Source organism: Sabethes cyaneus, chromosome 2, assembly GCF_943734655.1.
Source record: "Sabethes cyaneus chromosome 2, idSabCyanKW18_F2, whole genome shotgun sequence".
Lineage (NCBI taxonomy): Eukaryota > Metazoa > Arthropoda > Insecta > Diptera > Culicidae > Sabethes > Sabethes cyaneus.
The window spans coordinates 124,673,348-124,687,786 of record NC_071354.1 but is presented as its reverse complement, the minus strand read 5'-3'; the positions used below and the strand labels follow the sequence as shown (position 1 = coordinate 124,687,786).

General features: G+C 37.5%; 1 protein-coding gene across 1 annotated transcript in view; it reads right to left on the bottom strand.

Moving 5' to 3' along the window:
- Positions 1–3,659, bottom strand: part of LOC128738091 (protein vav) — a 388,215-nt gene extending 384,556 nt beyond the window's left edge. Inside the window, exon 1 of the mRNA XM_053832936.1 lies at positions 3,351–3,659. Within this exon, the coding sequence (XP_053688911.1) occupies positions 3,351–3,566 (216 nt within the window). The 5' untranslated portion in view covers positions 3,567–3,659. The remainder of the gene's footprint in view (positions 1–3,350) is intronic.
- Positions 3,660–14,439: the final 10,780 nt, after the last annotated feature.

Sequence of the window (14,439 nt, the reverse complement as noted above, 5' to 3'; positions counted from 1 at the left end):
TTATGTGTGCGGGTGGAATACTTCATGCTAATATTTGAAAATAGCGTAACAAATCAAATGTTTTAGAGGCATGATACATTGTAAAAATAACTTTCATTTGTTTTTAATTGATTAGTATGGATATCATAACGTATATAAAATGTATCCCACTGGAAATAGCTGCATAGTACTTTTCGACTATTTTAGTGAATAAATCGTATAAATAGAAACTGATTATGATTGGTTAAGTTTATCATAAATAAAACACATAACGGAATAAGAAGTATACAGAACAGATTAACAGGCTCGAAGGAAGTAATCGATTTTTTGTGTGTAAAATCTGTCGGTAGCGCCCTCCAGAAATGGTTTGCCAAACGCACCAAAAAAAAAAAAATAAATATCCATGTAGGGTATGTTGCTACATCGTCGTAATTGCCTATTCCCGTCCTATCCAACACAAATTATTAAAAATATCAGCATTTTTATGACACACAATGCAAAACTAGTTATTCCCTAATATTTTAGTTAGTTGTCTATCATGCGCAATCAATCAAAGTGAGCTGAGATCTATTTAAATGCTTTTTATCATTAAAGAAGTCCTACCAGCCAAATTTCCTACGTTTTTTCGTGCGACGAAGAAGACAATGTCGACTAATCGTGCTAATTTCCGTCATTCGTAAATGAAAATAACTCACGCAAGGCATTGTCGTTATTCTGCAGCCAGAAAAACTTACCTGACCTGCAGAAATTTTGTAGAATAACATTTGTCATGCCGTCCTACACAAATACATGCGCGTTAGCTTCGTAAACATTGTTGTGATTTTTAGTTCGGACGATGAAAAATTTTGTTGGACGGATTTTAAAACGGTACGACGAATTTAAGAAATAAAGTCAGTTGCGTCATTTCAATAATATGTTTTAATAGTCGCTTTTCAGTGATTTCAAAGTTCACGGATCGGAAGGTAAGTGTGTTTTAGTCAAATCAGTACAAGAACTTTTGGAGTATTCACTAAATCCATCCAGCAAATGATGAAAATTAGAATGGCTTTCCTTATTACGACGGGAATTAGAAAAAGACCCTACCTTTATCAATATTTCTTTGTGCTGGAGTTACATAGTAGCGATGGCAGCGACATCAAGATTTATGTCGAATTTGTTTATTCAATCCGGATTGGAAATGGATGAACTTTTTGTGTTCATTTGCTCCTATCTGACAGATAAAATTCATCCAGTTTCAACCCGGATTGAATAAACAAATTCGACATTAGTTTGCCACTTACTGCTCGAGGGGTGCTCTATTGAAGGATTACTCGTAGATTACATAAAAAAACGTTTTACACACTTTTTGTCAATTACCTGGTAGTCTGTTCTCTGTGTAAAAAGGCTTGTTTGGAAGATTGAAAACGTAAACGAGATATTCAAATAAGTCGTGTTCAAGAAGCTTCAGTAAAGTTGTTATAAGTTTCAGATGCCATTGCGGATTTTATTGGAGTTGCACAATATTTTTTTTCAAGTGGAAGGGGGATGTGTGGTATCACAAAGATAAACCAATAATACTGCCGTAGCTGTGTGACAATATATGTACCAACAAAGGGGTGCATACTGTATGCGCGCAGTTACTGCATTAAAGTAACTCCGACACGAAAATCCGCGGATCACAGCATGCGCTGCACAGCATGCTGGGAAGTACACCCGTTCAATCGGCCTCTTTTTCCAACGGACAGTCAGCGAGGTAAGACGTAAGACCTAATCCTATATAGCTCTACGCGTTGGGTGATTCCTCAGTTCCGGAACACTCACACAGTCTGCTGCTTTCTACGTCGCGGCTACCTACGTGAACTACCTAGTTACCTGCTACAGCATCTTCAACCAGGGATAAACGACCGGGCCAGGTCATTGGTCCTCCCACATCACTAAACTTTCAGCGGAAGGAACGTGCTCATAAGCGGGACAACGATGTGGAATAGCATACCTTTGGCCGTTAGGCAATTACCATCCTTAGCCTTATTTAAAAAACACCTCAATTAGAGATAATATTTTTATACTTTTTTTTATAAATTTTAATCTGTTATTTAATATTTGTTTACCATGTTTTATAAATGTGCTTTCCTTGACTTGAGTAGCTGACAGGTTTTCGTCATATTAGTGATAATAAATTACAAATTACAGAGCGGCATTCAAGCGACGATATTCATCACTGGACTGTTTACAGGCACGTTGAGACTGCGCTGATTACAATCTGCGATGTGCACGTTGAGCCCGGTTGCGGTCCCTTTTCAATTGTATCAGATGCGGTGTGCCCCAAGCAGGCGTAGCATGTCGTTTCCCAAAAGGCACATTCGAGCTCAACCACTGCGAAATAGTATCGCAAAACTGCAAAGTCATCTCATCCACATCATTACACTCTAGTGAATTGCTCCTATCAATAGAAAGCAGGTACTGATCTAGCGCAGGAAAATCGATCGCGGATCGGAAAATTCAGTTTGTTTTGTCTCATCAACCAAAGCGGGAGCAGTGCCATTGTCACAAACAGATTGCACCAGTGATGGCCAAACTGCCACCCGCGGGCCGCATGTGGCCCTTTGAGATGATTCGTGCGGCCCGCGGACTAATTTGAAAGATGGTGGATTTAGGAGAAATTTTTTTCATGACATTGGAGTCTCTCAGTTTAATCGTTATGCCTAGTGCATGTTGTGAATCTGAATGCTTTCCGGTTTAAATCTTATGGTGATTTCTAGAAAATGGTTTTTGTTGTCGCCTATTTTACATTTTGTTATGCACAGGACTGACCAGAGATTATTGCGGCCCGCGGCATTAATGGGCAATCTGATTTGGCCCGCACCATGCCTATGCCTGGACACCACTGGATTGCACCATTACAAGCACTGGATAACGAGGGCCGACAGGAAGCAACGGGATGGCTAACGATCGACCAACGGAAGGCACCCAAAGTGCAAAACACTAAATGCAAAATTCGCCCCAGATAATTTCGTTGCGTATTCATTTGAATCAGATTCGATAAATTCATGTCATCAAACAAAGTGACACCAGCACTTCATTATCATTTTTAGTAGCAAATAAAACTCCAGAGTCCGTCGAAAGGTGTGTTGCTACTTCGACTATAGCCGTAAGAGTAGGTTTTAGTATTATATTAAGCTAATAAGGCAAGTTAACACACGCCAACTCGTGGCCAAACCATATACATACGATTCAAACAAGAACGCACAAACCTCTTTTAATTTTATGGTATTGTGGTTAATGATCAACCATTGATTCAACGCAAATACTTTTTAACACAATAACAAACCATCAATCCTGACAACGCAAATAAAAATTAAAAATTACGAAACTTGCTAAACAATAATACTTACGTGTGCCATCTGAGGCTTTCTATTGAAATCCTTTGTATCAAAAAGACTAGAATCCAGAAAATTGAGTAAATTACACAGTAGAACGCCATCGCGTAAGATTACAGCTAACGTCTTTATTTCAGATTCAGGTTGGTTTGCCTTATGATCGACTGGAATTACTTTACAACGAGTAAGCCATGCAGCACATTCACGCCATAAATCTTCAGCTGCAGCCATACTTTATCTAATATAACGAATATTATATTATTATTTAACGTAATGGACACAACTTGCAGTCTCGATACTGATAATGAAAACAAAAATCCTCTTAAACGACTCTTGAAATATTTGCTATTCGCGAATCGCGACTACAAAGTTGCTCAATGCTGATTTTGTTTGTTTTTGTGTAAGAGAAAAAGAGAAGTATTTTTTGCTTTTGTTTTAATGTTTTTACCGTTTTTACGGTTTTTACCAGGGGCTTGCGATGGGTGCCATGTTTTTGTTGCCAACATCTCAGCACCACCCGATAAAAAATCCCCCCTAGGGGTTTGAAACGAACGTCAAATGCATATGATTGCAGTGTAACCCAGAGCTGCCATAAATACAGATATTTGTGCATGCATAAATTTGGGACCCTCACGTTTTCTCCGGAGTATTTTATTTTCTCGATCTAATCTTTTAAATAACATAAATAGTTTATGAAATACTTTGAAATTCAGGAACATTAGTAGAGCCAGAAATCACAGCAACTGAAATATTTGATAGGTCCCAAATTTATGCATGCACAAATATCTGTATTTGTGGCAGCTCTGGTGTAACCGTTTTTTCTGACGTTTCGGTCCGAGTGACGGCTAACGCTTTATTCAATGGAAATTCTAATTGCCGGCTAGAGTGACTATATACAGAGTGGCGCCAACAGTTCGAGTCGCCAAGCAGTACGGTCGCATTTTAAATTCACTCCCGGTTTGTCGTGTTTTATTTTGTTTGTTTTAATAACCGTCGCGAACGTTCACCGTGCTTAAGGTTTAAGTTTGGATAACACAGACCTGCGTAATAAATTTGAACTTTATTAATTTGATTGTGAAGTCAAGTGAAGTGAAGTGACAATGATCTGTGAAATTTGCCAATCAGACTCAACCACTGAAGAAGTTTTGTGGGTTTGCATTGGCTGCAATCGTGGCTTTCATGCAGCATGTGTAGGTGTTTCGGTTCAGCGCGGCTCGTTACGAAGAAGAGAAAAAAAAATTATAGATCCGCTGTCATATATCCTGCCTTGCTGCAACACTTGCCAAGCGTTAATCACCTTAAATTTTGATATCAAAGCGCTGGTAAATCAACAATCCCAGCTGTGCGAAAATATAAACACAAACACCGAGGTCGTTCATCGCACGAGTCAGCAAAATAATGAGCACATAATTCAAGAAGCGATGGATCGTATTGAAGCGCTTCTCGGTGACGTGAAAAAAGAGCTGACGTCGTATAGGAGTGCTGTTACCACTGGCCTAGTTAGTGGAATAAAAAACCACCTGACGTCATTGGTCGATTTGGCAATGCAGACATCGAATAAAAATGTAGTATCTTCGATGCAATCGATGTCGTCAGGGATGTCGGAACTCAATGACGAAATCAAAAGACTTTCTACTGTGACGATTGATATGGCGGCTGAATCAACCATGCAGCACTACCCAACAATAGGGCTGGAAATTCTCGATGAGTTAAAGTCATTGTCAGCAAACCTCATAGCAATGCAAAATACTGTGCCACCGTCAATGGTATCTGACTCATTCCCCAGTTTGTCAACAGAATTAAACAATAACGAAAAAACTGATTCTTCAGGATGGCGATTTTTGGGTACGAAGAGGGTATGGAAAGCTAACTGGGAGGAATACGACGCACGTAAATTACGTCGTTTAAATCAGCAAAAGCAGGCAATAAATGCAAGACGCAGAAGGCAGCGTAGAGCAAGAAACAATAATACACACAATGTTTCTAATAATGTGGATAACGGTAACTCCAATCAGAATCACGCTTTTAACCATAACGACAATAACAGCAACAATAACAACTACAACAACAGAAGCAACAATAACTACAGATACAATAACAGCAGGAGTAATAGAAACAACTACAATCGGAATAGCAGGAACAGTAACAACCGGAATAATAGAATCATCGGTAATAACAACAGGCATTACAATTATAACAACAACAACAACAACAACAATAACATCAACAACAACAACAACAGCAGCAACAACAACAACAACTACAGGACTGGTAATCGTAATAACAGAAGTAACCACGAACCCAGTAATAGTAGAAACCATTACATTAACCAACGTAACTCTAATTTCACTGGCATTCAAAACCGAAACATGTGGCTGCCACCTGATAGAGAGCTTCTTGCGGCAGCGAAAGACCAGTTTTCCAGGCCGCCAGCTAACTATCATCCGTCAATACAATTCCAGAGAGGTGAAATTTTAAACCCGTATCCACCTAATGAATTACCGTCGCGCTCTTATAATCTTATCGACCCAAGGAATTCTCTACCTACAGCATGTGAGGCATGCTCCTGCCGACATTCGTGTTTTACGAACATCCGACGCACTCCCTAGAGGAAGATTTAACACCATCTCTTGTGAACTCAGTAGTACAATCAAAATCAGAAACAGAAATTGTAGTGTACTGTCAAAACCTCAACCGCATGAGAGGTTCGTCTAAGATCACATATTTGTAATAAAATTTTAAGTTGTTCCTTTCCAATAATTTTGGCGAATGAAACTAGTTGGGATGAAAGTGTTAGAAGTGAAGAAGTTTTTGGAAATGCTTATAATGTTTACAGAGATGACCGAAACTTTCAGGTTTCTGAAAAGAAGTCCGGTGGTGGTGTTTTAATTGCTGTCTCAACTAAACTTGATTCCGACATTTTATTACCACGAAATTCAAAGAATTTGAGTATATATGGGTAAAAGTACTGGTAGCGGGCGAAACACACGTTTTTTGCTCAGTATACTTCCCTCCAAATAACGCAACTAAATCTGCTTATGAAAACTTTTTCAAGGTTGCTGAACAAATTTTTTCCAAATTTCCCCCGGAAGTGAAAATTCATATATACGGTGATTTCAATCAACGCAATGCCGGTTTTATTCCAGACACTGAAAATGAGGACATCTTACTTCCAATTGTAGGCGAAAATGAAACGCTACAGTTTATTTTTGACAAAACTTCTAGTTTAGGACTTAATCAAATCAATCATGTGAAGAATCAGCAAAATTGCTTTTTAGATTTATTGTTAACAAACATGCATGAAGACTTTTGTGTAACCGCATCATTGACTCCACTATGGAAAAACGAAGCATTCCATACAGCCATTGAATTTTCTATATTCGTACATGAAAATAAGAGACCCCTTGATTGGGAATATGAAGATGTCCACCAGTTTCATTTGGCAAATTATGATATCATTAAATGTTGTCTTAGCACATTAGATTGGCAAACCCTTTTCAATTGTGATGAAGGTATCGAAACCTCTGTAGAAATCTTTTACAAATTATTAAATGAAATTATAAATGAGCATGTCCCCCTAAAGAAAGTAAGACGACATGGCTATTCAAAATATCCTATTTGGTTTAACCAACAAATAAAAAACTTGAAAAATCGCAAACAAAAAGCCCATAAAAGGTACAAGAATAATGGCAGTAACGCAAATCTGGCCCTTTACTTAGATATTTGTAACCAACTAAATGTAGCCATTGATACAGCATACGAGCAATATAATTCCAAAACCGAAAGTGAATTAAAACGTCATCCAAAAAATTTCTTTAATTATGTAAAAACTAAATTGAAATCGAACAATTATCCGACAGAAATGTATCTCAACGAAACGGTTGCTGATAACCCAGATGAAATTTGCAATCTATTTTCTACTTTTTTTCAAGGAACTTATACTGCTTTTTCGGAAACAGATCGGGATTACAGATATTTCGATTTCCTCCCAGAATTTACTACTGATATCACTATCAAAAAAATCGAAGCACATGTTATTTTAGAAGGTTTAACTAAGTTGGATGCCTCCAAGGGTTGCGGACCCGACGGTATTCCTCCCGTGTTTTTGAAAAAGTTAGCATTAGAACTTACAGCTCCATTGTATTGGCTTTTTAACATGTCACTAGAATCCGGCAATTTCCCTAAGGCATGGAAAGCCTCATACCTCATTCCAATTTTTAAAAGCGGTAAAAAATCTGATATAAGTAACTATCGAGGTATTGCTATTATTTCTTGTATTCCCAAACTTTTTGAAGCAATAATTAATGAATCGTTGTTCAATCAAGTCAAAAATAGAATATCTAATATGCAACATGGGTTTTTTAAGGGCCGCTCAACTAATACAAATCTAATTGAATTCGTTAGTTATTCGCTGAATGCAATGGACAAAGGGAGCTATGTAGAAGCATTATATACTGATTTCAGCAAAGCATTTGATCGCGTTGATATACCCATGCTATTATTTAAATTACAAAAAATAGGAGTCCAATCAGATCTGCTTAAATGGATCGAATCCTATCTGACTAATCGTCAGCAAATAGTCAAATTTGAAGGGAAAAAGTCAAACCCTCTAGAAGTAACCTCTGGAGTTCCCCAAGGTTCACATTTAGGCCCTCTTTTGTTTATTTTATTTGTGAACGATATATCTTTCTTGCTGAGAAATGTTAGGGTATTAGTATATGCCGATGATATGAAGCTCTTTTTAGAAATAACAAACGAGGAGGACGTCAGAGTATTCCAGCTCGAAATACAGGTTTTCTATATTTGGTGTAACAAAAGTCTTCTTCAACTTAACACTCATAAATGTAGATCAATAGCCTTTAGTAGAAAAAGAAACATGCCAAACATTACAATTTCTCTAGGAAATAATTTGGTTGAAAAGTGTGAAAAAATCAGAGATTTAGGAGTTATATTAGACTCAAAACTAACATTTATTGAACATTACAACACAATTATCAACAGAGCTAACAGTATGCTAGGATTTATAAAAAGATTTAGCTACGACTTCCGTGACCCATACACAATAAAAACACTATATCTTGCATATGTGAGGTCAATATTAGAATACCGTGGACCCCCGTTCGTTTGACCATTTTTAATCTGAACACTTTTTAATTTGAACCCCGTTGGTTTGCACAACGTGCAAATTAAAAATGGTTCAAATGTCATTCTCAACATGACATCATTTGTTTATGCAGACAATGCACATAAACACGATTCGTTTGTACTGACCTAGCGTGTTTAATCGGTTTCACATTTCGTTTTCCTAACGATTAAGAGAGAAATCCGATCGGAAAATGCAATATTCGCACTTGCAACTGCCAACTAAAACAAACCACCAAAACAATAACAAAGAGCAGGGCGGCCAGTTCACACAGGTTTCAGCATATTTCGGGTTACCAGTTGTTCAAATTAAAAAGTAACCCCGTTGGTTTGCATGTGGAATCGTTCAAACGAACGGGGGTCCACTGTACTGTAGCATAGTCTGGTCACCATTTTCATTAATACACCAGGAACGAATAGAATCAGTACAAAAACAATTCGTGCTGTTTGCTTTGCGTAAACTAAATTGGACAAGCTTTCCTCTTCCCTCTTATGAAGCCCGCTTATAAATATACAGACACTAAAACAGCGACGTGAGTTCGCCAAAGTGTCATTTGTAAACGATATTGTTTCACACCGTATAGATTCTATGGAAATTTTATCCAAACTCAGCTTTTATGTACCAAACCGTCAATTGCGAAACCGAAATATATTTAGCATAAGTCACTGTCGCACAGACTATGCCAAATTCGGGCCTTTAAATCAGATGATGATCGCCTATAACCAACATTACGAAAATATTGACTTTACTATGTCTAAATTAAAATTAAAACAATACTTTAATTCTACGCGTTAGATGCAAAAAATGTAAGCAATATTATGTAATTTAAAAGTTGCACTGTTCAGTTTTCTTTGTAGACTGTGTTGTAGTGATAGAACTAATATAATGTAATAACTGATGTAAAAGGTCTACTATGATTTGACGACTAAATAAATAAATAAATAAATGCTTTAATATTAAAGTCATCCCAAATGTATGCAATGCGGTTTATCCTAGGTTTTTCCTTCTCTTTCCTGCATACGCGTTGGATAGGTTGTCTGCTCGATTGGAATGACACTGACAGATAATTATCATTCCAATTTTGACATTGTCGCCACTCTGTATATAGTCACTCTATTGCCGGCGAACTAGTTGAAGGATGCTCTCTTCACTCCTACATGAGAAAGAGATAGCATGATTACATACCCTTGCTCAGCACCCTCAGCCAGCGGGGTGCTATTCCTATCTTAACGAACGGTGTTTGACAGTCGACTTAACGAAGGGCGCTATTGCAAGAAAAGCGCCCGCCTGACAGATAAATTGTCGACCAACATTTGAAAGGGGCGGATAAGCCAACTGTCAAACAGAACGAGTGAGAGTTAATTTTCCTATGCTGCTCCAGCAAAAAATAACTCTCGCTCGCAGCGGGGTGGTGTGGCTGTCAAACTACATACATTGTACATGTCCCACTCATTGGTTTTGGTACTTTTGGTTCTGGTGCCTACTTAAAGGTTTGTTCATTTTGAGATTACTGATACTAATTAGAAAGCAGTTAAACACAGCCTTTTAGCTATAATTTAACTAATATTAGCTGTTATTTTCTGTATACTGGCTGGTTCCAAATTGTCGCCGTCCATGGATGTTTAGTCCGCAAAATTTTGACAATTTCACACCCCTGCTCGCTCGTTCTGTTTGACAGTTGGCTTATCCGCCCCTTTCAAATGTTGGTCGACAATTTGCTGCCAACCTTTGTCGAGATGCGCTGAGATGTTGGCAACAAAAACATGGCACCCATCGCAAGCCCCTGCCCTCAGCACATCTCGACAAGGTTGGCAGGGTTGGCACTTTGGCAGCAAATTTACCAAGGGAATGCTCCATTAACGAGAGCAGCGAGTACAACATTGAACAAAGAAACTCGATGTTTTGCTTTTTTCTTTTTTTTTCTCGCTATGTTATTGCGATTATTATCTAAAATTTTTCTTTCGTAGGTTAAGTTGTGCGCCTAACAGTTGCGCGCAGCTCTGTTCTGGTTGCTCGCAGTCAAAGTATCTCTTTTACACTCACACGAAATCTCGTAAGAAACTGTCAACGCAAGAGTGATGAGAAAAGCAACAATATTTCTCTCTCGCTCATCACCTGAATGCTAGGGTAGCTTGCTTCGTGTTTGTCCGTTCAAACATGGACCAATTTTTTACAAACGCAATCAGCATTTAAATTTTATCATTTTCGGTTAACGTAAGACATTGTAACTGTGTTGTTTGTAAGTCTGTACGTAATAGAACAAAACAAATGAAGTATTCCACCACGCACACATATAAAGATTTTTTGACATTTGCTGGGGCCTCGCTAACGCTTTTTGCAGTAGGATAATATCAACAACATCAAATTTCAAACTCCCGCATCGTCTCCTCCACTCTTTGCTCCCTTCTTACTCCTACATAAACGTGCCCCAGCTAATGTCATTCTCGTTAGTGACGAAACCGCAAATTACTTCATATTATCTAAGCAAAGAATAAGAGCATAAACATAGAAAACTTACACGTGCTTACACTGTCAATAATACATGATTTACCTCTGCGCACAACTATTGTGCTTTCACTTGATGGATGGATTCCGAGGGCAGTTCAGGTACTGTTTCAAACGTTCCAAAGATAAAAAAAATGATTAAATTGGCAACACAGTTCGTAATGTTTTATCGCCATAATTGGCAACACAGGCTCATTGCGTTTCTGTCGCAACCTTGATCGTGACTTCGTGTTAATCATACAAAAGCATTAAAAAAATTGCTTTCGAATACGAACGTTATTGCTTTGTTATTGCTTGTTTGCCAAACAATGTTTCGATAATGAAGGATAAACTACGCTTTATTCACTATGAAATTTCGGCAAACCGGCTTTAAAAAAACAAATTTATTTCATGCTGAATTTCATTCTGTTTCTTCTGATAGAACGGTAATTGATAGGTTTATTTACTTTGCTCGATTGGTTTCAAGAATGAAACAGCGATGATGACACAATTTGACATTTTATCTGTCAAAAGCTAAAAACGACCCTTTTTACGACCGTTCAGAAACACGACTGTTTCAACCGTCGTGTCCAGTAAGGGAATGCGCGCACAATATATAAAGTTGAAAAACGAAATATTTTCTCGGGAAGCACAATACTGCATTGAAATTTAACACTTTTGGAAGCGTTGACAGTTTTGGAAGCGCGATGTTATCCTCTGACAAATACATAGCAAGGGATAGCACAGCGCATCCCCTCGAAATTTACCTGTCAGACGGGCGCTTTTCCTGCAATGAAGTAATTTGCGGTTTCGTCACCAACGAGAATGACATTTGCTGAGGATCGCTTATGTAGGAGTGAGAGGGGAGCAAAGAGTTGAGGAGGGGATCCGGGAGTTTGGAATTTGATGTTGTTGATATTACTCCTACTGCAAACAGCCTCAGCGAGGGCCTCAGCTAATGTCAAAAAATCTTTATATGTGTGCGTGGTGGAATACTTCATAGCGCCCTTCGTTAAGTCGACTGTCAAACACCGTTCGTTAAGATAGGGATAGCACATTGTCGCCACTCTGTATATAGTCACTCTATACCCGCAAAGTAAATTGATATATACCAGGTATGTGACCATCGAGGGTTGCATTAGTGTGTGTAGAAAGAAGAAGAAATCTCGCGTCACTTTTGATTTCGTCCAATGTAACAATTCCACCATACTGAGAAAAACGAGATCGAAGTTCTTCGAATTGAACTTTAAATTGTTTCAAAATGAAATAATTTTCAGTCATTCACTCAACGTGGTTGATGAATAATAACATCCAATATTTAACGGAGATTTTAAAAATCTAATTAAAACTAAGCAGTTTTGGTTTATTATGGAAAAAGTTACATTGGACTGTTTACCATCCTATGCTGTACTTTGGACGATTTTATTTTTCCAGGCTATTGCACATAAATTAAGCGAGATCACCGTAAAATACGTGCGCTGCCGTGCTACGCTATTTTCGAGGCTATTTTTCAATATTAGGCTGCTTGTTTCACTTAAAATGCATAAATAATGCGAAAAAAAAACTTTCACTTGCTAAACGTCCAATGTACAGATTGGGTTTGTTTTGATTTGTTTTGCACTTTGGACATCAGATGAGAACGACCGAAGTAACAGTCAGTCATCCGTAATTCGAATGTGCACATTGGACATTTTGATAATGCTAATTTTTTAACCTCAAAATAATTCTATTTGAACAGGTGTTTTTGTATAACATAGAGTTTAAAAAGAGCAATAATTTGTTGTGATAAACCGGATTTGTTTACATTTGTTACATTGGACGAAATGAAAAGTGACGCGAGAAATAGTTCTGAAATATGGTGGAACTTGCATGAAAATTAAAACTAAATTAATTGTAATTAATGAATGCAGCTATATTATTCCAGAGAAATATTTGAACATTTACAATGAAATGTAAGGAATTTATTTTAAAGTCATTTGCACTTGTAGCCTTCTTTATTATGCGTAAAAAATTTGAGAACATGGGTGACTAACTATTTCGATGTGCAATTGAAAAATGAAATCATGTTTCTAATACTTCACGATCAATACGGTATACGGTTGCTTAAATTAAAACACGTTCCATCCAACATTTTGCTTGCATGATGCTCTTGAATATCTGCCTTTGATGTCTTCTTTTAAAAAATAGTTTTATTCGAATAGATTGTGCTACTGCTTGAAAATCCTTAAGTTGAAGTCACTGTTCCAAGATGATACCTTTTTATCATAAATTTATCCGTCGCAACACTACGTAGAAAACCATAAAAAGTAATCTTAGATTGCTACAAAACGGTCTTAGAAGATAATTAACACTTTAAAAGCTTACCAGAAATTAGAGTGACTATATACAGAGTGGCGACAATGTCAAAATTGGAATGATAATTATCTGTCAGTGTCATTCCAATCGAGCAGACGACCTATCCAACGCGTATGCAGGAAAGAGAAAGAAGAACTTTGGAAAAGCCGCATTGCATACATTTGGGATGACTTGTCGCCACTCTGTATATAGTCACTCTACCAGAAATCAGACGAAAAATATCGCGGGCGGATAACAATGTTGCTCATGCTGCTTATTGAAAAAAATCTTTTTTGTTTTACTACTTGTAGGAAAGCGATATAACGACATTTCTTTGAGACATCTTGATATCGTTTTGACGAAAAAATTTCCGCTTGCAATTTGGAATGTTGCACTTCATTGTATTCATGAAAATACATACTAGAAATTATGTTCTAAGCATAAACATAAAAACTGTGAGAAAAAAAATAGACAAATCTTGCGTATCCAACGATTTTTTTAAAAAATTAACTAATTTTCCATACAAAATGCTCGAAATCTCAGAACTAGTGTAGATTAGGGTGACTATATACAGAGTGGCGACAATGTCAAAATTGGAATGATAATTATCTGTCAGTGTCATTCCAATCGAGCAGACGACCTATCCAACGCGCATGCAGGAAAGAGAAAGAAAAACCTTGGATTGACCGCATTGCATACATTTGGGATGACTTGTCGCCACTCTGTATATAGTCACTCTAGTGTAAATGTGTTAGTGCAAAGTGTATATGACAGCTCGCATTGTCATATACCTGGTATATATCAATTTACTTTGGCGTCTATCTACACACAGAAAAATTTCATGGTAAATTCTACCATTTTAGGGCTAAGCTTGACCAGAAAAGTATGGTGGTTTTCAACCGACTGGGAAAACTGGTCTAGACAACATTTTCATGGTTATTTCGACTATAAGCTTGAACAATGGACGCATGGTACGGTTGACCACGCATAGTAGGCATAACTATAATCTGTATACCATAAAATTGTCATCATTACAATGCTTTAGTTATCTTAACCACTTTTTGTATAGTTTTACTGACAAGAAAATAGTCATCTTGGACAAAAAAATAAACGGAACTAGCTGGTTGCAGTGACAATTTTATG